General features: G+C 37.6%; 2 protein-coding genes and 1 long non-coding RNA gene across 3 annotated transcripts in view; 2 read left to right on the plus strand and 1 right to left on the minus strand.

Moving 5' to 3' along the window:
- Positions 1-3950, plus strand: part of LOC131276394 (nephrocystin-3-like) — a 58952-nt gene extending 55002 nt beyond the window's left edge. The window contains 6 exon segments of the mRNA XM_058289576.1: positions 580-769; positions 956-1004; positions 1007-1196; positions 2005-2080; positions 2844-2971; positions 3800-3950. Of these exon segments, the coding sequence (XP_058145559.1) occupies positions 580-769; positions 956-1004; positions 1007-1196; positions 2005-2080; positions 2844-2971; positions 3800-3950 (784 nt within the window).
- Positions 3951-4795: 845 nt separating this feature from the next.
- LOC131276365 (uncharacterized) lies at positions 4796-6178 on the plus strand. Its single transcript, XR_009183876.1, has 3 exons — positions 4796-4934; positions 5476-5591; positions 6108-6178. It is a non-coding gene; the product is annotated as an uncharacterized lncRNA (long non-coding RNA).
- A 2824-nt stretch (positions 6179-9002) lies between these two features.
- On the minus strand, positions 9003-21382 carry LOC131276375 (ubiquitin-like modifier-activating enzyme 5). Its single transcript, XM_058289565.2, has 12 exons — positions 21285-21382; positions 20748-20793; positions 20549-20638; positions 17110-17219; positions 16335-16421; positions 15644-15728; positions 14659-14763; positions 14354-14481; positions 10926-11061; positions 10581-10656; positions 10322-10428; positions 9003-9824 (listed from the first exon to the last, which is right to left on the minus strand). Exons 1-12 carry the CDS (start codon positions 21317-21319, stop codon positions 9741-9743), a joined length of 1089 nt encoding a protein of 362 aa, XP_058145548.2. The 5' UTR covers positions 21320-21382; the 3' UTR covers positions 9003-9740.
- Between the last annotated feature and the right edge of the window lie 1674 nt (positions 21383-23056).

Genomic DNA, 23056 nt, shown 5'->3' on the forward strand with positions numbered 1-23056 from the left:
ACTTTTCTGTGTTTGCTCGGAAATCAAATTCATTCTTAGGTCTACCAGCTCTGCCATCCTACTCAATATCATTTACAAATGAATAAGCTTACTTTCATCAATCTGTTTCTGGATGAAAATACAACACAGACACTGTGATAATTTGCTGTATTTCAATAGTTTCTTCTGTTCTAATTTCCATCATTTGAGATGATTTTGGGGTAAGTTCAGCAGTCAACTATATATATCATGAGATGTCTAAAAAGGAAGGATGCAGATAAATTTCTATTATTGAGTAATCATAATGTTGTTAGTGATAACAGCCAAGCTATGGAGGATTTACTATGTGCCATTGTCTAACACCTGAAGCACATAGTGTTGGTATCTCCATTTCTGCAGATAAGGACAATGAAGTGAAAAAGGTGGGACAACCTGCTCAAGGTCACACAGATTCAAGTCGAGATCATTCCAAGTTTATAGCCTTACCTTATTATACTATACTTACCTACTAATCAGTGTAACTAACACAATATGAATTGTGGCATTTTCACTATTTTAAATTTTGTTTTTTTATGAAATTACTGTTATTTGTTAAAACAGAAGACACTTTGCTGAGTTGCTGAGTTATTGGCAGTTTGTTGACATAGACAAAAGTGCGATGGCAGCGGAATATTTTGATTCATTGAAGCAGTATGAGAAAGACTGTGAAGGCGAGGAGACCATGATTTGCTTAGCTGATCTTTCCAAAACTCTGGGGCGATTTCTCAAAGATCTAGGCCTTCTTAGTCAGGTAACTTCATCGGGGAGCCAGTGATGGTGTGGGATTTCATGAGGTCTGACACGTTTACTCTTCTTTCCTTGTAAGGGGTTAGTACAGCTTTTCATTTATTGTGCTAAGATTCTTAAGGGTTCATCAGATGACAGATCTTATAGTATTTCATTTTTTAATTGCCCTTTAACCTTTTTATTTTCCCAGGCTGTGGTGCCGTTGCAGAGGTCTTTAGAAATTCGAGAAACAGCTTTAGATCAGATCACCCAAGAGTTGCTCAGTCCCTCCACCAGCTAGCAAGTGTGCATGTGCAGTGGAAGAAGTTTGGCAATGCAGAACAGTTACATAAACAGGCATTGGAAATCTCAGAAAATGCTTATGGGGTGGACCGTCCACATATTGCTCGGGAACTTGAAGCACTTGCAACTTTGTACCAGAAGCAGAATAAGTTAGATTTAGATCAGTCACACTCTGGTTTTATGAGGGAGAGTTTCAGTTTTTAATGTACTTTTGTGATAGGCTTTGTTTGGTGGCTGTGTACTTTTCCTTGTTCTCTATTCTTTTGAATGCACCATGTTCAAATAATATTCATCTTTATTCATGGGGTTAACAAAATTAAAACTACAAGATTCATCTGTATTTGAAGATGCGTGGAGGGTGTAGTATAGACTTTGGAATCATAGAGGCCTGAGTTCGAGTTCTGTCTCATTGCTGATTAGCTTTGTAATATTGAGAATATTAATTAGCATAATATGGAGGTCAGCAAACTATAGCCTGTGTGCCAAATTCAGCCAGCCGCTGATTGGAATCTCTTCCTCTATCAGAAATCATTTCTTTTGTTCCATCATAAGTGATATACTAGAATTTTTTCTTCTAACTTATAGAAGTACTGTTTAACACAGATTTTGTAAGAATTTTGGATTTACATTTGACCAAAAATTACCTTGTATGGAAGGTGACATAAAACTCAAATTTTGGATTTTCATTTAGTTAGCTTGCCCTACTGAGTTAAACCCAGTTAAAAACAAATGCCAGCTGCTTGGAGAACTACGTTCATTCCTATTCCATAAGATTTTGTTTCCTGAAGGTTTTTGTTAGAGTTTTATATTTCCATATGAATATCACTTCTAGAAATAGTAATATATTTAATAGTCAAAAGCAATTTTTACACTAGGAGAGGAATATTTTCATTTCACTGAAGTATGATATTTAGAACATGTTTCTTTTGACTTATTTTACCTTTTTTTTTTTTAAAGATACGAACAAGCTGAACATTTTAGGAAAAAATCCTTTAAAATTCATCAGAGAGCCATGAGAAGAAAAGGCAACTTGGTAATGAAAGATTTTTTGTATTGAGTTTGAACTAAAGAGGTAAAGAGCATTTTGGCATAACATAATATAGGCGCATAACTCTCACATTTAGGAGCTTTATTTTAAAATGACTTCTGAAAAAGGATAAAAATTTTCTTATTTGCTTATATGTATTTAAAGGATAGTATTATTGAGAACAAATTAGTAAAATTTTGAAGTTCATTTCAACGTTAAACTTTGGGAGATGGATTTTAAAGCTGGTTTGATTCTTTTTTATAGAGTTGGAAAAGGGAATAAAAGAAATTCAGTTAACATTTTATCTTAGATGCAAATGTAGAGAAATTCTTTCTCTTGAAAGCAAGAAATATTATTCTTTAACTTGCTGGTAAAATCCAAACATCGCATGTTTCTTTGTTATGACTTAAAGTGCTAGGTGCAATTTTAAATACTTGTTTAAATGTTTAAGCATTGGGGCTGGTAAATATCTGCAAGTTAATTCTGTTTTCTAATCTTTTGAAACGCTTTGAGGTATATGTTCACTTTGCTAAAATATCTCATAATCCTTTCACACAAAAAGCTTTTATTTTTAGAATATGATGCCATGTGGAAATGTGTAGTCTTAGTAACCATTAGATTCAGTGTGACACTTAAAATAATGTGATTTACTTTTAAAAAGAAAAAAGAAAAATCTTTTTATTTTTCCTTTTTTTACACTCAATATATTGTTCCAGAATCACAGATTATGCTTACTTGGTGATTGCTTTTCTTTCTGTGTTTGCTCCAGTATGAATTTGCCCTTTTACGTAGAAGGGTTCCACAGTTAGAAGAGCTCACTTTAAGTAAAGACACGGCTGATAATGCCCGGACGCTCAATGAGCTGGGCGTTCTCTACTATCTCCAAAATAACCTGGAGTGAGTACCACGGTGTCGGGTAATGAAAACATGTATCCGTTTGTCTCTTAGAAGCAAGGCTATTTTCCATTTCTCTCAAATTTATCAAAGAAAAAAATTGCTAAACGCTAGAAAAAACTGATAAAAACCATGCCAAATTTCATGTATTTTCTCTGCTTTCACAGTGTTTCCTTAATACTTAGAATTCTGTAGCTTCTGTAGTTTGTTTTATGTGTTTATGAAAAGTGAAACTTGAGATTACTGGAGATAAAGACAAGAGTAAGGATGATTGCTGGTTTTATTCCTTCAGGTTCTTTGGATATAAAATACCAAAAATGGCATTTATGTGTACACTTTCTGAAAAAGTATTTTTGGACTTCTTTGAATGTCAGAAAAAAAGAACAGATTTGACATTTTGGATGTTAGAAAAAAATGTAAATATTTATCCCAACTTCACAGAGGTTCTTTTTTTAAAAAACTATTTAGTATTAACATCAAAGGGAGAGGGAGTAAGTAAAAGTCTTTTGTTTGAGTTAGGTCTAATATTAAAGTTTTAAGAAGTTTGTTTAGGAAAATATTTATGGGGTTTGTCTTTAGGAGAAGTGGATAATACATATTTTAGAATCTATATTTTAGGCCCTCAAATTTTGAGGGAAAGCATTTTTAGTTTTCGGAAAAGGGCAGGAAGGGATGGGGTGGGAAAGAGGGAGAGAGAGAATCTTGAGCTTAATCCTTTAACTATCTTGGATTTAAGAATAAAAAATGTTGTATCATTTCTCTACATAACGACGAGTGATTTCTGACCTCTAGAGTATAAATTAATTAAACCATTTTGGGTTTTGTTCATAGAACAGCTGAACAGTTTCTAAAGCGTTCCTTAGAAATGAGGGAGAGAGTGCTGGGACCAGACCACCCTGACTGTGCCCAGTCTTTGAATAATCTGTTGGCACTGAAGTGGACACTGCTATCATTGTTACCAATTCTGCCCAACTTTCAATAACAGGAAATAGTTAAAAGAGTCTGGAAGGGGTTTAAAGGGAAAGAGATAAGTGGAAATGAGTTTTTATGATGCTATCTCTGAACTATGTACAGTAGCAAATGACTGACATTTCTCCACCACCAGGAACAGGGAGAAGTAAATTGGTGATCCTAAAGGGCTTTCTGAATCATCAGAGAGTGTTTTCTTATTCATATAACTTTACCTTTATATTTTTTACCATATAATCTCTTCATATATTTTATTCTATTCTATAACTTTAGCAGTTGAACTGAGAAGAATGCTTTTACTGAGATTTTTTTTCCCTCAAATAATTTAAAAGATTTATTTATTTCTACACACACACACACACACCATCTGCTGTGTCAATTCACTGTGTGTTCTTCTGTGTCTGCTTGTTAGAGAGGGCACCAGGAACCGAACCTGGAACCTTCCAGAGTGGGAGAGAGTTGTTCAATCTCTGGCGCCACCTCAGTTCCCTGGTCTGCTGTGTCTCTTATTTTCTCTCCTGTGTCATTTTGTTGCATCATCTTGCTGCACCAGCTTTCCGCGTGGGCTAACACTCCTGTGCAGGCCAGCCCTCCTGTGAGGGTCAGCATGCCACATGGGCCGGCTCTATGCAAGGTCCAGCTCTCCACTCAAGCCAGCTCACTGCACAGGCCAGCTTGCCTTTCACCAGGAGGCCCTGGGAATCGAACCCTGGGCCTCCTATATGGTAGACAGGAGCCCAATCACTTGAGCCACATCAGTTTCCCTCAAATAATTTAATACCATATTTTATCTTAATGGGAACAGCTTTCTGATCAGATAGTTTTTATTGCCTTAACATTTTTTCCCTCAGATTTCACTGTCATTTTTTAGGGGAAACTTGACAAGGCTATACCTTTGTATGAGTTGGCTGTTGAAATTCGACAGAAATCCTTTGGCCCAAAGCATCCTAGTGTGGCAACTGCCTTGGTGAATTTAGCTGTTCTTTATAGCCAAATGGTAAGTTCCCCCATTTTAATTCTTTACAAATGAATGATGTTTTGTTATAAACTAGAGAGAAACATGAGTTAGGTATGGCACATTACCAATGATTAAAGAAAATTTAGATTATTTATCCTCTAATGCTTCCTTTAATACTTGAGACTACTGAAGATGGTTCCTTCCTCTTCATGTAAAACACCAACTGAGTGTTTAGTTTAGTATATGAGCTTAATATTTAAATACTGGGGACTCCTAAGTCCTATATAAGAATGTCTTTAGGCTTGTGGCATTTTCCTCTGATAAGTAAAGAACAGATGTGTACTCACTGGGCAGTCAAGAGAGGTTTGTGCTTATGTTTACCAATTAAAGTCAAATGGTTACCAAGTCAGGTCTAAGGCTCAGATTTTTGGCTACTATACTGCATCTCATATTATGATTGTTTATAAATTAATCTATGGATATTAACTTAAGTGCTTACCACAATAGGCCAGCTTAATCTCAAGCAATTTCAGAAACCCACTGTGTTCAAGTAAGCATTACTGCTTTTTTTTTTAATAAGAAAAAACACATTGAAGCTTTGCCATTGTATGAAAGGGCATTCAAGATTTATGAAGACAGCCTGGGTCGGATGCATCCTCGAGTTGGAGAAACATTAAAAAATTTAGCTGTGCTTAGGTAAGAATTTTTTCACTTTCCTTCTACAGCCCAACTCTCTTTTAGAGCAGCTTTGACTCCTCTTAGGACAACACAGAATATTTATTGCTGCATATCCAGAGGTGAAATAAAGGCTGCACAATGCTCTGTAGAGGAGTATATAATGGCAAATGGTGAAGGATGGTTTACATTTGTAACTAATTGGTTGTGGGAGCAAAATGGTCAATTTGACGTCCTCAGAGCTTATTTACCATGAATCGTGTTTGATTTTTGCTTCCTCATTTGTGTTTACATGAGGACAGAGGGAATACCTTACCTCCCCTTGCAAATTCCCTACATCCATTACTACACTGTCTTAATACTATCTATATAAAATACTGCAGTGTTCCACAGCAGTATAGATGGAAAGGAGAAGAGTTTGGATATTTTGTCTGCTGAAAAAAATGGTAACTTGTTTTTCTGTATCCTACAAGGTCCTTTAGAATTGTTAAGAGGTTATGTTAATTTTCATTTTAAGAATTTTTTAAAAAATCAAAGCTATGAAGGAGGAGATTTTGAAAAGGCTGCTGCACTATATAAAAGGGCAATGGAAATAAAAGAAGCAGAAGCATCACTTTTGGGTGAAAAAGCTCCTTTATGACACTCATCAAGTGGAGACGCATTTAGCTTAAAAACAACTCACTCTCCTAATGTTTTCCTTCAAGGACAAAGGTAACAGCAGCAATCCCAATTCAGTGCAAATGCACCTTAGGGTAAAAATTAAGAAACATTTAGAACACTAGAATTTAAAAACTGTAAGAAAAATGTTAGGTTTTTAAGAAGAGTTAACTTTTACTAACTTTATGTGATTTGACATTTGTATGAAATTGTATTGGACTACACTGATGTTTGAATCATGATTGTGCCTGTTCTATTTAAAATTTTCCTAGTGTATGGAATGCAAGCATATAGACACAATTCTAATGACATGAAGAAAGGATTAGTCTTCTCCATGAGCTGTCAGAACAGTTAGAGTCAAGTTCAAGAATTCCATGATTTTTTCCATCTCTCAAAAGCTTTACACCTTGTTTTCTTGGTCATGCTTTTTAGCAGTAGTCTTTCACCTCTCTACCTTAAAGAAAAATTTTGAGGATTGAATGGACAATATTTATTTAAGATTTGGATTGTCTTAAAAACTAGTCACAGGAATCACTGATTGGTGCATTAAAAATAAAAAATTCTATGTTTTGTATTCTACACCTTTTCCTTGAGCAGACTGGGCCAGACCCTCTGCTTTTCCTTTGCTTTACATATTCTGTGTTATTACCGTGTAGTACATATCTGCATAAGGTCTACAGTCACATTGGTGCAGTAAAGGTCAAGTTCTTTGGCATTTATTGACCTTTCCCCAAAATTGGATGTGATATTCGTTATCTTCTTTCTTAAATAGTCTCAAGTCTGTGTCTTCATTTACTTCAAATGCAAATTACTTGGCCAATTTTATACTGAAAATTAAGTATTTTTTACAGATTTTATAAATGTTACATTTTAGATATTGTTTTGTACCAATTGCTGTATTTATATACAATAATTTTTATAATCAATAATTTTAATACATGTAACTTTCTGTGTTAATTATAAAGGTGAAAGATATAGCAGCCACACTTTACTGTTTTAAAACAAAAGTGCAATGTTAAGTCCACTTTTCCCTTCCAGTTTATAAAAGAGGGCTAAAGTTTGCATTATTACTTAAAAGTATATTGAACATTACAGAATACTTTTATGTGTCCAATACTTGCTGAGTAGCATCTTCAAGTTGAGGCGCTTGGGTGACTCTACAGGGTTTTGATTTTTCTTTTTAAAATTTTTATTTCAGTACCATATATACAACCTGAAATTTCCCCATTTAACCACATTCAAATATATAATCAACTGCTGTTAATTATATTCACAATATTGTGCTACCATTACCAAAAACATTTCTTGCATCCCAGATAAAACTCTGTATATTTTAAGCCTTAACTCCTTATTCCCTATTCTTCCCTGTCCTCTGGCAATCTATATTCAGAAAGTCAAGTATAGATTTGCTGTATGACCTGGCAATCCCACTTCTAGGTATGTACCCAAAAGAAAGCAGGGATTCGAAAAGATGTTTGCACACCAATGTTTATAGCAGCATTTTTCACAATTGACAAAAGCTGGAACCAACCTAAGTGTCCATCAGCAGACGAATGGATAGAGACAAGGTAGTATATACACACAATGCAGTATAATTAAGCTGTGAAAAGGAACAGAATTTTGATATATGTGAAATGGATTAACCTTGAAGACATCATGTTGAGTGAAATAAACCAGACATAGGACAAATATTTTATGATCTTACAGGTGTGAAATAATTACACTAAGCAAATACATGGTATCAGAAACCTGAATACCAGGGGCTGATGTGTAGGGTTAGGGGGTGGGGAATTAAAGCTTAATTGACAGTTTCTGTTTGGGGTGATAGAAAAGTTTTAGTAATTGATGGTGGTGACAGTAGCAAAGCATAAATATAATATTATATATTCTGAATGTGGTTAAAAGGGGAAATTTTGGGTGGTGTCTGTTACCAGTATAAAAATTACATATTAATGTTAAAAAAAAACATAGGCTTGTACTGCTCAGAGAACCTAGTGTAGACTGTGGGCTCTGGTTAATGTCACAATTACAATAGTGTCTCATCTGTAATACAATAGTGCCACACTAATGCAAAATGGGGGCAGGTATAAGGAAATTACTTCCATGATTTTTCTGTAAGCTTATAACTTCTGTAATTAAAAAAAAAATCTCTAAAACTAGAAAAAGTATTTCACAGGTGATGACAGCTGAATTATAAAGAAATGGTAAAAGATAAATTTCAAGGGTAAGACAAACTATGCCCTTATTTTCTTAATGGTAAACACAAGAATCACAACAATATGATCTGATAACCTCATGTGTATATTAAAAACATTTGATATTTGGGGCATTCTGATTAGTTTTTAGAACTTTATTTTACACATGGGGTGTCCTTTTTTTTTTTTTAACATTTCTCCCCCTAGATATATAATTTAGACATTCAAATCTTCAAAACTAAAACTCACCAAAACAAAAGATTCAGAATAGAAACAGCCTGCTGGTAATGGTTATTTATTGGTTTCCAAAACATTAGGAGTTTTTTTCAACCAAGGATCCCAAAACATTAGGGATTTTTTTCAACCAAGGTTCTGTATGCTTTTGTTACGTTATCCCTCCAGAGAAAACCAGTTTTCTGGTCAGGATCAAGGGAAGATAGATACCTCTCCTGGGAAAAAATACACGTCAGTCATTGTGGAGGCTTAACTCTTGACAACATCTAGGAAATCTAAATTAAATGAAGTAAAATATTCAGAAGGTAGCCTATGTGATACGGATATCTTAAGAGCCTAAATGTTCTGTCTCTTGCTCCACAATTAATAGAGTGATTCCAGATATACCACAGATGCAATAATTTCTTTTCCTTGGGACAGTATAAAATATAATTTGTATTTCATAACAGAACCTTTATCTGTCTATCCATAATGATAGCTTTACAAACTATTACAATGACTACATTTTAACTTGTATTTCATCAGGAAACCTTTAAGAAGATAAGATGTCTTTATATTATAGGTTAATTTTAACTCATTGTAGGTCAAGTTAGTAGCAGTGGGCAACTTTCTTGTACAGAGCAATTCGAAAGACAATTGCACTTGCTAGCTCTATTGAATAGAGCTGCATTTGAGGATCACATACTACTTTATTATCCATGATCCTCAGGCAACACAAGACAAGGGGTTTTTGGAAAAGGAAGACTACAGCATCAGATCAATCCTGCCTCACCCTCTCACAAACCACCTCACCCCCCCAAATCAGTCAAAACATTTAACTGATGAAGTTTTTGGTAAAATTCATAAACACCTATAATAATCCTTTGATGTTTACTTATTAGAGTGGCACATGAGTTTCGGGAAAGTGATTTGGTTGGGGAAGGGAGCATGAAGCAACAAAATATTTTCAAAAAGTATAACAATTCAGTGAAAATTTATACATCAGTTGATGTTGCCTTAAGTTTTACTGATCTTAAAACAAATGTTTTTAACTGCAAGGGAATAAGCTTCAACATAGGAAATCAAATATTTGCCAGTCCGTTATTTATATATTCTTCATCTTGGCCATGAGGTCTTCCAAGCTTTCACTAGAATCTTCCACTGTTATCCCAGGTACAGAATCTTCTTGCTGTCCACTAATGAAGGAAAGAAGCATGTAAAATTCTTGATTTAGGAGTATGTACTCAGTAAACCTAACCATTTTCAACAAGTTTATAAAGCAAATTTTCTTTAATAAATATGTCTTCTAATTTTTAGGAAAGAAAAAGTCCTTTATTATCCCTACCTGCCACTCAAAATAAGGCAGCAATTTGAATAGTTTTGAGATCTGTACTGAAGTAGTATTTTTAAATGGTGGTATGGCTAAAACTATCAATGTACAAATTGATTTTGATATTTTCATCAAAATCTAGAATACTCGATCTGTTAATGAGTAATTGAAACTATTTTATGTCTATGTTGTCAGTTTAAAATATGCTTTGTATATCACCATATTAGCACTGAATACTTCTCACATCTTAATGCTATATAGTGTAAAATATCAGAAACAAATACCGCATGGTGATGATAAATACAAATTTTTTCTTATATGATATTTATTATGGATAAATCAGATTTTAAAATTACAGTTTTTGGAATTGTATAGGCCACTGTAATCCCTTCAGGTAAGTCAGGAATTGGACCCAAAGAGTTTTTCAGTTCCTCTTCTGAAACCTCAGATACCAGCTCAATACCTAGAGTTAAATTTGATCATATAATAATTTTAAGGATCTTAATTTAACAAGCAATAACCATTAAAAATTTGTAAGATATTTTAATAATTATATTCACTGCCATGGAAGATTTTGTTTTATGCTACAATTTTAATTCATAAAGGAATACCTACCCCACTCATTATCTTCATGTATTATCTCTTTCTCTTCTTGAACAACCTCCTGTTTGGGTAGTGCTGCTACCTTTTTCTGTAGAAATCAAACAAGAGATGTTTTTATCCATTCTCAGTTCTCTGAGGCATTAATCAAGAATTCAGATAGGCTTTTTATACTAGCAAAAGCAAGTAAAGATTTTGTACATAAATTTACTTCCATTTTAGAAGTAAACAAATAAAAATTTAAAAATTGAGGAGGAATCTGTTTATCTTGTATTCCAAATCTAAATACTTGTTTCTATTTCTTGAGTTATTGTCCTGAGCACTATGATCCTTCATATATTCTCATAGACTGACATATACCTTATATTCGTTCTGTTGCTTCCTGCAATTTTTGTCTTCACACTGAGGATTTGGTTTCATGGACATGGTAGGAAAGAAATCCTGCATGGCATTGTATCCAAGGTAGAAACTAACAGTACCAAAACCTAACAGAAATCTGGAAAAATGAAGCAAAGTAGATTTATATAAATAAAACCATAAAAGTTCTAGAAGAAAGTATCTGAATATTTAAAAAAATGATTTGGAATAGGTAATGATTTTGTAGCATGATACCCAGAAAACTCTATCTTGCACACAGGGCCTGGCTCATAGGAGATGCTTAAAGAGTTACTGAATGAATGAAATAAAAGGTTATTTCACTAACTGTGGAACACACTCTTATTTTATGAATCACTAAAAAATATAAAAAAACCAATGACATGTCAACAACATTTAAGAAGCATCCTGATTTCAGAGGTTAAAACGTGGGAAAAGTGTGTCTTAAAAATTCCTGAAATATGATACCAAATCCTTAATTTTTAAACATTTTCATATATAATGTACACACACTAAAATATATAATCTTAAATGTACAGCTCAAAGAATTGTTACACAAATCTTCATCCAAGTAAGCATTACCAGATCAAGATATAGAATGTTTACAGTATCCCAGAAGTCAAATCTGACTCCTCTGAAAAGCTTCTGTATAGAGAAAAAAGATCACGTACAAAAGAAAGGATAAAAGGACAAACATTTTCAAGTGCATATTCTTAATATACAAGGTCTTACAGTATGTCACTAAGGAAAGACAAAAAACTGAGCAAAGAAGATGGGCAGAAAATTTACAGAAAAAGGTACGTGCTCAGCCCTTGCCACAATTAAATGAAAATTACAATGAGATCCATTTTTCATCTATTAGATTGCCACTATTATCAAAGTGTTGGGGAAACATACTCTTATACTGTAGTGAAATGTACATCCTTTGGAAGGGAAACTTCTATAATATCTGTGAAGATAAATACTGTACTGGGGCGAAGTAGCTCAAGGGGGTTGAGTGCCTGTTTCCCATGTACGAGGTCCTGGGTTCAATCCCTGGTACCTCCTAAAAAAACCAAACAAACTGCATTTACTCAAATTCCTCATCTAAAAGTTCACAGTACAAAAGTCTAGTACATAAAGATATATGCAAGATATATGCAGCATTGTTGATAATAGTAAAAATCTTTAAGTAGCCCAAATGTCCACCAACAGAGGGCTGGTTAAATATGATACATCCTTAAAAGAATACTTTGTAACCATGCATTTTCTCTCTCTCTCTCTCTCTTTTGTACCATGCTACAAAATGTTTCAGTTAGGGCTTACCGAAGCTTGTACAGGCTATTTTCTCTTACGTGCAACAGCCCTAGACTGTTACCTTGAAAGTTCTTATATACGCTTTCTACCATTTCTTTTCTGGCAGCAGATACTAAGATCAGGATGCCTCCTTGTTTCATGTTCCAGTTTGATCTTAATATATAGGAGGCTTAAGAAGCACATAAGAAGCTAATTAAAGTTGTAAAGTGAAATAAAAATTATGGACTGAAAAAAACCTAAAGGTATTCTGCCTTTAATAAAATGATTGTGAGTTGGTTCATAAACTCTTGGACATTAATTTTAGCTAATATGGTACCTTTTTCTTTCTTTTTAGTTACAGTTTAGATAGGTGTGGTTGCTAGATACGGCTTTTGGATAGCAGAAATGATACCCTGGTTAGTTTTTAATCACATTCAGATTATTTTTAGTAATAATTAAATAAAGATAGTAGAAGCCCAGGGTTTTCATGTCTATGTCACTACCCTTTGGTCAAGCCTGCAGAGATTTAAATCTTTTTGCGACGGTTTGCTCGGTCGGTAGAGGTGGGGTCCCGCTTGGGACGAGGGGTCGGTCCCGCTTGGGACGAGGGGTCGGTCCCGCTTGGGACGAGGGGTCGGTCCCGCTTGGGACGAGGGGTCGGTCCCGCTTGGGACGAGGGGTCGGTCCCGCTTGGGACGAGGGGTCGGTCCCGCTTGGGACGAGGGGTCGGTCCCGCTTGGGACGAGGGGTCGGTCCCGCTTGGGACGAGGGGTCGGTCCCGCTTGGGACGAGGGGTCGGTCCCGCTTGGGACGAGGGGTCGGTCCCGCTTGGGACGAGGGGTCGGTCCCGCTTGGGACGAGGGGTCGGTCCCGCTTGGGACGAGGGGTCGGTCCCGCTTGGGACGAGGGGTCGGTCCCGCTTGGGACGAGGGGTCGGTCCCGCTTGGGACGAGGGGTCGGTCCCGCTTGGGACGAGGGGTCGGTCCCGCTTGGGACGAGGGGTCGGTCCCGCTTGGGACGAGGGGTCGGTCCCGCTTGGGACGAGGGGTCGGTCCCGCTTGGGACGAGGGGTCGGTCCCGCTTGGGACGAGGGGTCGGTCTCACAGGGGTTGCGCGGTTTGGCTGACGGGGTCGCCCGGCAAAGCCGGCGACGAGGGGGTGGCCCGGAGAAGCAGGCGACGAACTGGGGACAAGGGAGGCCAGGCCCTTGTCGGGGGCTCTCAGGACTGGAGGGAGCACGGCAGAAGAACTACCGCGGAGACAAGGTAAACACGCAAGTCCACTTTATTGAGGGAGAGGCAACAGTTTTATAGGGGCTGGGGAAGGCTGATTGGTCGAAGCCACGCCCTGTTCTGATTGGTTGCCGGAGAAAGGTCAGTGGGCGGTACTGGGCGGGGGAGGGGTGGTGGTTAGGGATTGGCTGTTGCTGTTGCTGGGGTAAGTGGCAGGGTTTAGTGATTGGTGGCTGCTGTTGCTGGGGTAGAGGGCAGACTGGAGTTTCCCGCCCACGCCTGGCTGTTGCTGCTGTGGGGGGGGGGGGGAGGGAAAAGGGCAGACTGGAGTTTCCCCGCCCATGCCTGGCTGTTGCTGCTGTCGGGGGGAGGGAAAAGGGCAGACTGGATTTTTCCGCCCTGCGCCTGCGCAGGGAGAAAGAAGGCATCGTGTGGCACTATCTGGGAGGAGGGGCGGCCACGGAAGCATGGCTGCCGAGAAGGGGAGACCCGAGGGCACTCTGCGCCCATGCCGAGCTTCCTTCAGGGGTGGCGGTGGGCCCGACCAACCACCCTATTACAGGGGCAGCGGTTTGGAGTAGGCCTACCGCGGCCGCCGCCCCCCACCAGGTCAGCAAACCACACTTCAGCCCGAGGGGTGACCGCATCTTTTGGTTAAATGCTTCATAAATATATCAATACCAACGTATACCACATAACATGAGCTCTTACAAATGCAGGGAGGAAATAATATTCTTATATATTCATATACACACACAATATGATTATATATAATAGACACACATGTATAAAAAAATATTTAAAACAATTAAATACTTAGCTGGTTATTTAAAATTTTTAAATTCTTCAGGAAATATTTCTATCAAAAGCAGATAAGACTATTCTGAAAAATTAGCCCCCATTTACTTTAACACATTTTGTACTAAGATTCCAGCCACCACTCCCATCGTAGTAGGAAGGCTGGCTGCACAAACACCTTCCCGTTTCAGAGTCTTTTCATCAATATTTGCAGCAACGACAAGTGGTGGAGCACACTACATGAAAAGGAACAAAAGAAAACACGTTTCAAAGGAAGGAAGTATGAGATATTCTGAATAGCATTCTATCATATTCCAAGTGTTCTTTTTCCTGTAAAGTGTACTATATTTTTAATACCCCTAAGAAATTCAGTACCTAACAGTGAAAAATAGCCCAAAATGAATAATGTATACCGCAAAACAAGCAAATTCTCCAGGAATTATGAGCTGTATATGTCCTGAAACTGCATTTTCACTGACCCCAGACGCCATCCATGTTTGTCCAAGTTCATTACAAGCCTTAGTAGAAATAGGTGAAAACAAAGGAAGAACGTAAGAGAGCAAGTAGTTCGTCACCAATTCTTCTCATGAAAAATTCAGGTCAACTAAATGAATTACCAAGGATTTTAAAAATTAATTTTCTTAATAAAAAAGGGGGAAGTTATATAAATGGAATTCTTAACAATTGCCATTGTTCATTTGAAGAATAAACTGACAGTATTCAAGCAAGCAATCAATAAATATGTTTAAATTGAACCATAGATTACTGGATTTCTTAAGTAAAAATTTATGTAAAAATTCACTTTTCTAAAATAATTTCAGCAACAAAAAAATCCAAAATTTCATTTGATAAGTTAAAATAATACAAAAGAATTGTTTTACTTTTGAGAAACTAAAATTTTATTTTTTAGAAACCAAAGTTTTTATTGGCAATTTGTACAGTTACAAATTTACTTTAAAATACCTAACAAAAGTTAAAACTAAAGCTGACCAAAAAAAGAGTAGTACAAAATATTAATCTATTTTTAAAAATTGTGTATCAGAAGTTATTGCTATTTTATACTTTCGTCTATCAGTATGAGAGATTAGGCTAATAATACAAAATATGCAACATCTGCAAGGCAAGACAAGTCCTATAGCTGTTGAAATAAATTTCAAAAGTAGCCTAAAAGCACACCAAAAATAACTAATATACAGGGGGAGCAGATACAGCTCAGTGGTTAAGTTCCTGCTTCCCATGTATGGGGTCCTGGGTTCAATTCCTGATACTCCTTAAAAAATATATATACATTATTAAAAGGTTTAAATTCAGGATTTTTAGGATGGATAATATATATTGACTATATAAGAAAATACATAAATCTATAAATATAATATCTTATACAATAGGAATACTCACTGTATTTATTGTCATTCGAGCTTCAAAAGTGTCCACACAGCTAAGAACTAGGTCAACAGGTTTTCCTTCTTCTAACCCACCATTACTAGTCACAGAAAAATTTTATTTGAAAATCTCAAGACATAATGCATTCTAATTAGACTTTGTTCAGCCGCACAGTCTTTGAGTAAATGTTTATGTATCTTAGAAGCATTAGTTTATAGCAAGTACTGAATAACTATTATGAATAAAACATGTTACTGTAGTAATAATTCCTCTACAAAAATTGAAGGGAGTAGTCTCTTCACAAGAGTTAGCATTTCCCTATCAGCTTTTTCATAGACTTTTGTTCATTTTATACAGTCACTATAAATGTGAATGTAATAAAAATTAATTTAATACAGTTTACTATTTCAGTGATGTTATGCCAGTATCTGTAGAGCTGATTTTATGTAGAAATAACATATGGAACACGGAACTTATATTTTGGATCTTTTGTTATAGCATTACAATTTACAGGGTTTGGTTTTTTGTTGTTTTTAGACAATATATACTTTTAATTGAGCTCCTAATACACAGAAATGGCACAAAAATTACAAGATTAAAATATATTAAAATATATATCGATGTATATCTACAACTCAGTATATTTTCTAATAAATATTTAACTGAACTGGAAGTTATACAAAAAATCATAAGTAAACATTTTCACCTTGTTCTCTCCATGAAATGCTGAAAGTTTTCCACTGTGGTGATATTGTAGTTGTGCACTTCAAAAAGAACATCAGGATTAATGTGTCTATGAGAGAAAAGGGGAACAAAGATAAAGATTACTAGTAGGAATAATAAGAGAAATCAAGAAGGAAAAAAGTGAAAAAAGCTAAAGAGCATTTAATAGAATAAAGAAAAATTCAAGCTATTTAAGGAAAATCCAAAGTCCTGTTCTATTTCATGTTGCATTTTCGAGGACTAGGTTCAAAAGCAAGTAGACTGATAAGAATTATAAAAATGTTCCTACCCCAATCTTGGTCAATCTATATGCTGGAAATTAAATCATTACCATCTCTGGTAGTTAAAGTTCAGCCTAACAAAAAGTTTTTCGTTCCTCGTTCAATTCAGTGCAAGTACCACAGAGGAACTTCTAGAGCAGGGCTTGGCAAATGACAACTCTAAGCCCATGGCCCAAATCTGGCCCACCATCTGTTTTTGTTACAGCCTGAAAGCTAAGAATGGTTTTTACTTTTTTTAATGTTTAGAAAAAAATCAAAAGCAAAATAACATTTCATGACATGAGCATTATGAAATTCAAATTTCAGGGTCCATAAAAGCTTACCAATCCACCCCTCTAACAGGAAGCGAATTCTTTGTTAATGGAAACCTGCATTTGTATAGTGAAAAATTGGGGTCCATTTTACATATCAGGTTAACTCATACCCAAATATAGAAGGATTTCACTTCATATGGTCCTTAACAGCTATTCCATTTACCTCAAAGTATGCTCAGCTGCTTGAACTTTACTTAATCCTGCTTGATGAGGTTGGAAGAAAAGTCTATTCATATTGGCCAGTTCCACCTTGTCATAGTCAAAGAGCAGCAACTAAAATAAAAATAGTGGTACTCTAGTGAAAATCTTATCGAAAAACTGACTAAAAAAATTAACTAGTGGACTTCACATTTGATGTGTTTAAAACAGTTTAACTAAAACACTAGATGGCCACATATTAATTCACTTAATGCTTCTAACAACAAACAAGGTAAGTACACAGGTATTATCATCTCCATTTCAGAAGTGAGGCAACTAGGGCACTTGCCCAACCACTTCTCAGCTAATATTCAGTAGAAGTGGGATTCAAATTCACACTTTCTCAATCCAGTGTCTGCACCCTAAACAGAATGCTCTCTTGCCCCTCTAAATCAGGAGATCTTAACCAGGGGTCAACAGATGCCCAAGAGTCTATGAAAAGATTTCAGGGGATCTGTGAACTTGAATGGGAAAAAAAAAAAAAAATCAACTTATCTTTTATCTTTATTTCTCTTATTATCTTTATTTCTTATTATCTTTATTTCTCTGATATCTGATGTTGAGTGTCATAAAACTATCTCCCATTACATTCTGAGAAGGGGTCTGTGGTTTTCACTTGACTGGCAAAAGGGTCTGTGGAACAAAAAAGGTTAAGAATCCCTATAGTAAATGAGTCACTGAAAATTAATTTTCATCTTATTCATTTGGATTTTTAAAAACTGCCAAAATCCTATTTTATTCTAAAATTTTAATATTATGCTAAAAACCAAGAACCTATTACATAAATGAACCCTTTAAATAAGATAAAAATGTTATAACTTACAACTATAGTATACCTGAATCCTTTTGTGAATATGACACTACATATACTCATGCCAGCAAACACCGTTTCAAATAGGATTGTTCACATTACTATAGAAACCAATTGTTTCCAGCCATATACTTAGGCTTGTTTCAAACAGCATCTGTCTCTCTGTTACATCAACACAACACGGTGTTTGCAAGGGTCACAGATCCCATACCTTATCAGTGAAAAGAGGTTGGCCCCAATGATCTCCAAGGTCCCTTCCTGATTTACAATTATGGGAGTCTGTAATACAACTTTCAGTATCTTAAATTTAATAATGAAAACAAATATGGGATTTTCTTCTTCTAAATACAGAAACTATAAAGAAAAAAATTAATCCAACCCATATCAAAATCTAGATAACTCTTAACTGCTAGAAAAGATACCATTTATCCCTCTGTGGTAATTTTCTAATCATAGAAAATTTCTTCAAAACATGATTTAAGTTCATTTAACAAATACTTATTAGGTCTGGAAAGCTATTAAATTTGAGTTTGTCTCATAGGTTCTTATGAGTAGGTTGTAGGAAAAACTAACTTGGGAATAGAAGGTGTGAATTGTAACTCAATTTCTGATGCTAATTTGCTAATTGTGGGTAAAAATAAATTCACATGTTAGGCTTGTAGCATCTATAGTAAAGCAGCTGATCTGGATCTGGTAATCTAGGGCACTCAAGGGTTTCCAGATACTATTAAGATGGAAAAGACTCTGGGTCTTCATCTTCCACTTCCTTACTTAAAACTCATGAATCAGCTTCTTATCTGTTTTATATATTAAAGAAAGACTTCCTGAAACTTATCTAGTTAGAGCCTTAGCTTCCAAACTCAAGTTCACATTGGAATCACTTGGAGAATTTTAAAAAAAGACAGGTAGCTGAGTCCCATCCCTAGAGATTCTGATTACAGTCTGACATCAGAATTTTTTAAAAATTCCCCAGGTAATTCTAATTACAGTAATATTTGAAAACCACTGATCTAGATCCTTACTGCTCAAAATGTGGCCTTAGACCAATAGCATCAGCATGGGAACTTGTTAGAAATACAGGCAAGCGCCCCAAACTTTAATGTGCATGTGAATCACTTGCGGATCTTATAATATAGTCTCTGGTTTAGTAGGTCTGGGTTAGGCTTCGAGTCTTCACTTCAAGTTCCTAAATGTTGGTGCTGGTGCCCCTGCTGCTCCATGAATTTGACTTTGAATAACAAGAATATGGTGGTTCTGAAATTGTAATACCTGAATCAATAACACCCAGATCACCTGGGAACTTGGAAATGGAAATTCTTAGGCCACCCCAAAACTACAGAATTAAAACCACTGGGGTAAAGTCTGGCAATCTGTGTCTTAACCAGCCTTGTGATTCTGATGCAAATTTAAGAACCACTGATATCGATGGTCTTTAGTATTCCTAGTCCAGGGGTTTTCTTAACCTTTTTTGTTCCATGGAACCCTCTGCCAGTTAGGTGAAAACCACAGACCCCTTCTCAGAATGTAGCAACTGATGGTTTTATGACAAACAACTAGTGTCAGGTCTGACAACAACCGTAATTTTGAATAATGGATGAGCATAAGTGATTTTTTGAGATATTCAACGACTATAATATATGAAGACTACTATAATTTATTGCATACATTCAAAAGTGAAAGAAATGCTAGATTTCAGTTAGAGATCAGAAAAAATATAGTAAGTTGATTTTATTCAATTCAAGACCACAGACCCCCTGAAATCCCTGGTTAAGAACCCCTGACCTATTTAATCATCTAGAGTACTCAAGCTAAAATTGCTAAAAATTGCTAAAAGCAATTTTTGACTGGCTTTTTAAAACTTCTTGAGAGGTATTAAACATTTTAATAAACATTTTTATTATTGTGCTGTTTGGCTTTTCTATCTTGATAAAAGAGTGCCAATTTTAAAACCATCTTCTTTAAAGAATTTGGGACATACGTGAATCCACATGTTTAAAGCATTGGTACTTTGTAGGAGAATTCTTGCTTTATCGAAACGATAAACTAAAAGGTATATGATTGTGGAAAGCTTATCCAATTACCATGTATCTAACATTTAGCTTTATAAATGAAAGATAGGTAAACTTACCACCCACAATCCAAATAAATTTTATTAAAAAGTAAAATATGAATGGGTTAAAAAAAATCTGGATCATTCTCCAGTTCAAATTCAAAGTAATAATGGCACATGCTGTAATCTATCTAGCATAAAGCATGTGTTTAGAATATTGGATGTTTTAGTGTTTTACTCACAGGCTATCAATTTAAAAGCTTCTTTCCTAAGTTTCTTTATCTAAAACCATGTAAGTCCAAATGGCCATATCACCCAAACTAAAAAGTTTTTGAACATAACTTAGTTCTTTCTTTAATTAGCAATAACATCAGCTTCCATTTGAGTGGGGAACTGTCTTAAACCCTCGGAAGAACGAGCGTCTGAATAAGTATGCCACAAATCAATAAAGCATTAGTAATGAGGAGAGAAACCTAACCTGTACCTCATTTACTCCAGGAGTTAGTATTTCTCTATATGATCAGTGAAGAGAAATGTTTTTACCTTACCAATGCCACATCTCGTCAGCATTTCAGCACTCACACTACCAACTCCACCAACACCTACTATTGCTACAGCACAAGTACGGATTTTCTGTAAAATGAAAAATTATGTATGTGTTGCTTAGTAACTTCATCAATATGTCACCAGAAATTTTCATTTATTCAAATCATCTTCAAGAATTTGGGAAGGTTTATCATACCTCATAATCATTTACAATTCCCATACGCTTCAATGCCATCAGGCGGCTGAAAAAAAGGAAAAAAACATTTTAGACATTATTTCTGCTGAATTAAGAAGCCTTAGGAAAGGAAAGGGACAGGCAGGACTGGTGAAGTAGAATGGTCAGAGACGTTCCCGAGCACCTTATGAATGGAGCCAATCCTGGGCTCCTCTCCCCGGCCCCTGGTTTATGAACCTTTTAGAAAACTTGACGTTTATGCTTAAGGGATTTTACAGTGAACGTCACCTTCTGGAAGTTCACCAGCTGCAGGGTTTCCTCAAGACTGGCATGATTAAGGCCTCATGTGGAGGGAGGTGGCCTAGTGAGGCAGAGGCGAGAGAACTCTGGGTTCGTGTCCTCTGCCGGCACAGCAGCAGCACCATGTGGCTGACTCGCTTCGGTTTTTTAAAGAGAAAGGGCATCTGACCAGTAAAGCACGTAGCCTTGCCCTTTGGGGAACGTAATTCCGATGAGGAACAGGGAAGCAGAGGGGCATCAACTGGGGGCGCCGTTCACCTGTAGGGGTTGGAGTCCACCACCTCCGAGCTCATGTGCGCCACGCCGGGCCGGACGACCCCTCCGCGGGCGCCCCCCACGGCCTGCCGGCTATTCTCCTCGACCAGGTGCCGCTCCAGGTCCTGCAGCTCCTGCTTCAGCCGCCCCAGGGCCTGCAACCGCTGCTGCTGCCGCTCCACACACTCGGCTACCACGGCCGGGCCCGCTGCCGCCGAGGCCTTCATCCCGGCCTCCCCGCCGCCCCGCGCTGCCCACCAGGGTAAGTGAGGAGGCACCCACCGGCCTCTCGGCTCAGTCAGCGGAGGGCCCAGCGCCCACAGACACGTCTCCACCTCCCCGCGGTTCCACTTGCGGTGCGTGGCTGCCTTTATACCGCTCAACGAGACCCCTCCCCGCGGCTGCTTCCGGTGCGCCGCCGCCGCCGCGCCCCTCAAGGTGACCCCTCCCCTCTTTGGCTTCCGCTTCCCGGGGTCGTGGAGACCGATGGGCAGGGCCGGTGCGCGTGGCCCGCTGCTCGGGCAGGAGAAACGCCAGGCTCTTTTCTCCTGGGCCGGAGGTTCTGAGGAGCTTTTCTCTGACCCGCGCCCTCCAGGATCTTGCGCCGCCGGCGTCTTACATTTGGGGTGGTGGAGGTCTCTCCCTTCTTGTTCCCCCTTAGCTTTGACCGCCACGTTGTTTTCTTACAAATTGAGGCCTCCAGCTCTGAGGCTGACTGGAAAACTCTCTGATGTCCGAACACACAGCCGGAACTTCTGGCTTTTCCCAGCGGAGCCGTAGTCACCGCACGCTGGGCAGCGGTGCCCGGAACGTGACTGGCTGGAACCACCGCCCGCAGAGCAGCCCCCGCCCCGGCGGCCGGGCGGTCCCGTAGCTCCTGGGGCTGGAGGAAAGCTGACCCTGGAGCCTCGTGGCGGCCTGCGGCCTGCAGCGGCGACAGCCGTGGAGCCCGGGAATAGTGGCGAACCCGAAGCGGCCGAAGTGCTGCCGCAACACAGGTTGGATCGCCGATCCCTGGAGGACCGCCTGAGCCGGCACCTGCCGGGCTTCAGGGCCGAGCCTGAGGCCGCCGTGACCGTTGCCCAGTACAGGTGTATGCATTTATGTTTCTTTACTTATTTCAGTGAAAATAAAAAGTAGCAATAAAGGAGATGGCTGGGAGAGAGCTTTGGGGTGTAGAATTATAAAGCACCGTACCCCAGTGGTTATTGAAATGCCAACGAGAAGGTGGAATAAAGGGGTAGTTGAGATTTCTTGCCTGGAATTATAATACAGGGTTTCTTGCCTTAAATTGTAAACAAAGTGAAACAAATCAAAGTTCAGACTACAGGTGTGCCATTTGCTGTGGTAATCCGGACTAGTTATTTAACCCTTTGAGCATGAAATCTCACTTTGGTAAACTGTGATGGTTATATCTGCCCTACCTTTGTTGAAGAGCTACCTAACTGAAGGACACTTAATTCTGAATTAGCTTGGGTGCTAAATAACCAGAATCATGCTAGATAAATGAACTTAGCTGTGGCATAAACATTGCTCCCAGAAATGTTATATAATCTTAATTTAATATATGTATAGAAATATGCATCCACAGAGAATATGTGCTCATTCTTTGGACCCAGGAAAAAGTTCATAAAAATTGAAGACATGTTAGGTCACAAAGAAGTTCTCTAATTCTAAAGTCTCAATCTTATAAAGACCATATTTTCAGAATATAAGTGCCCAAAGTTTAGAAACCAATAGAGGAAAGCTAAAATACACATGTTTAGGAACTATTA

Source organism: Dasypus novemcinctus, chromosome 28, assembly GCF_030445035.2.
Source record: "Dasypus novemcinctus isolate mDasNov1 chromosome 28, mDasNov1.1.hap2, whole genome shotgun sequence".
In the NCBI taxonomy this organism is placed as follows: domain Eukaryota; kingdom Metazoa; phylum Chordata; class Mammalia; order Cingulata; family Dasypodidae; genus Dasypus; species Dasypus novemcinctus.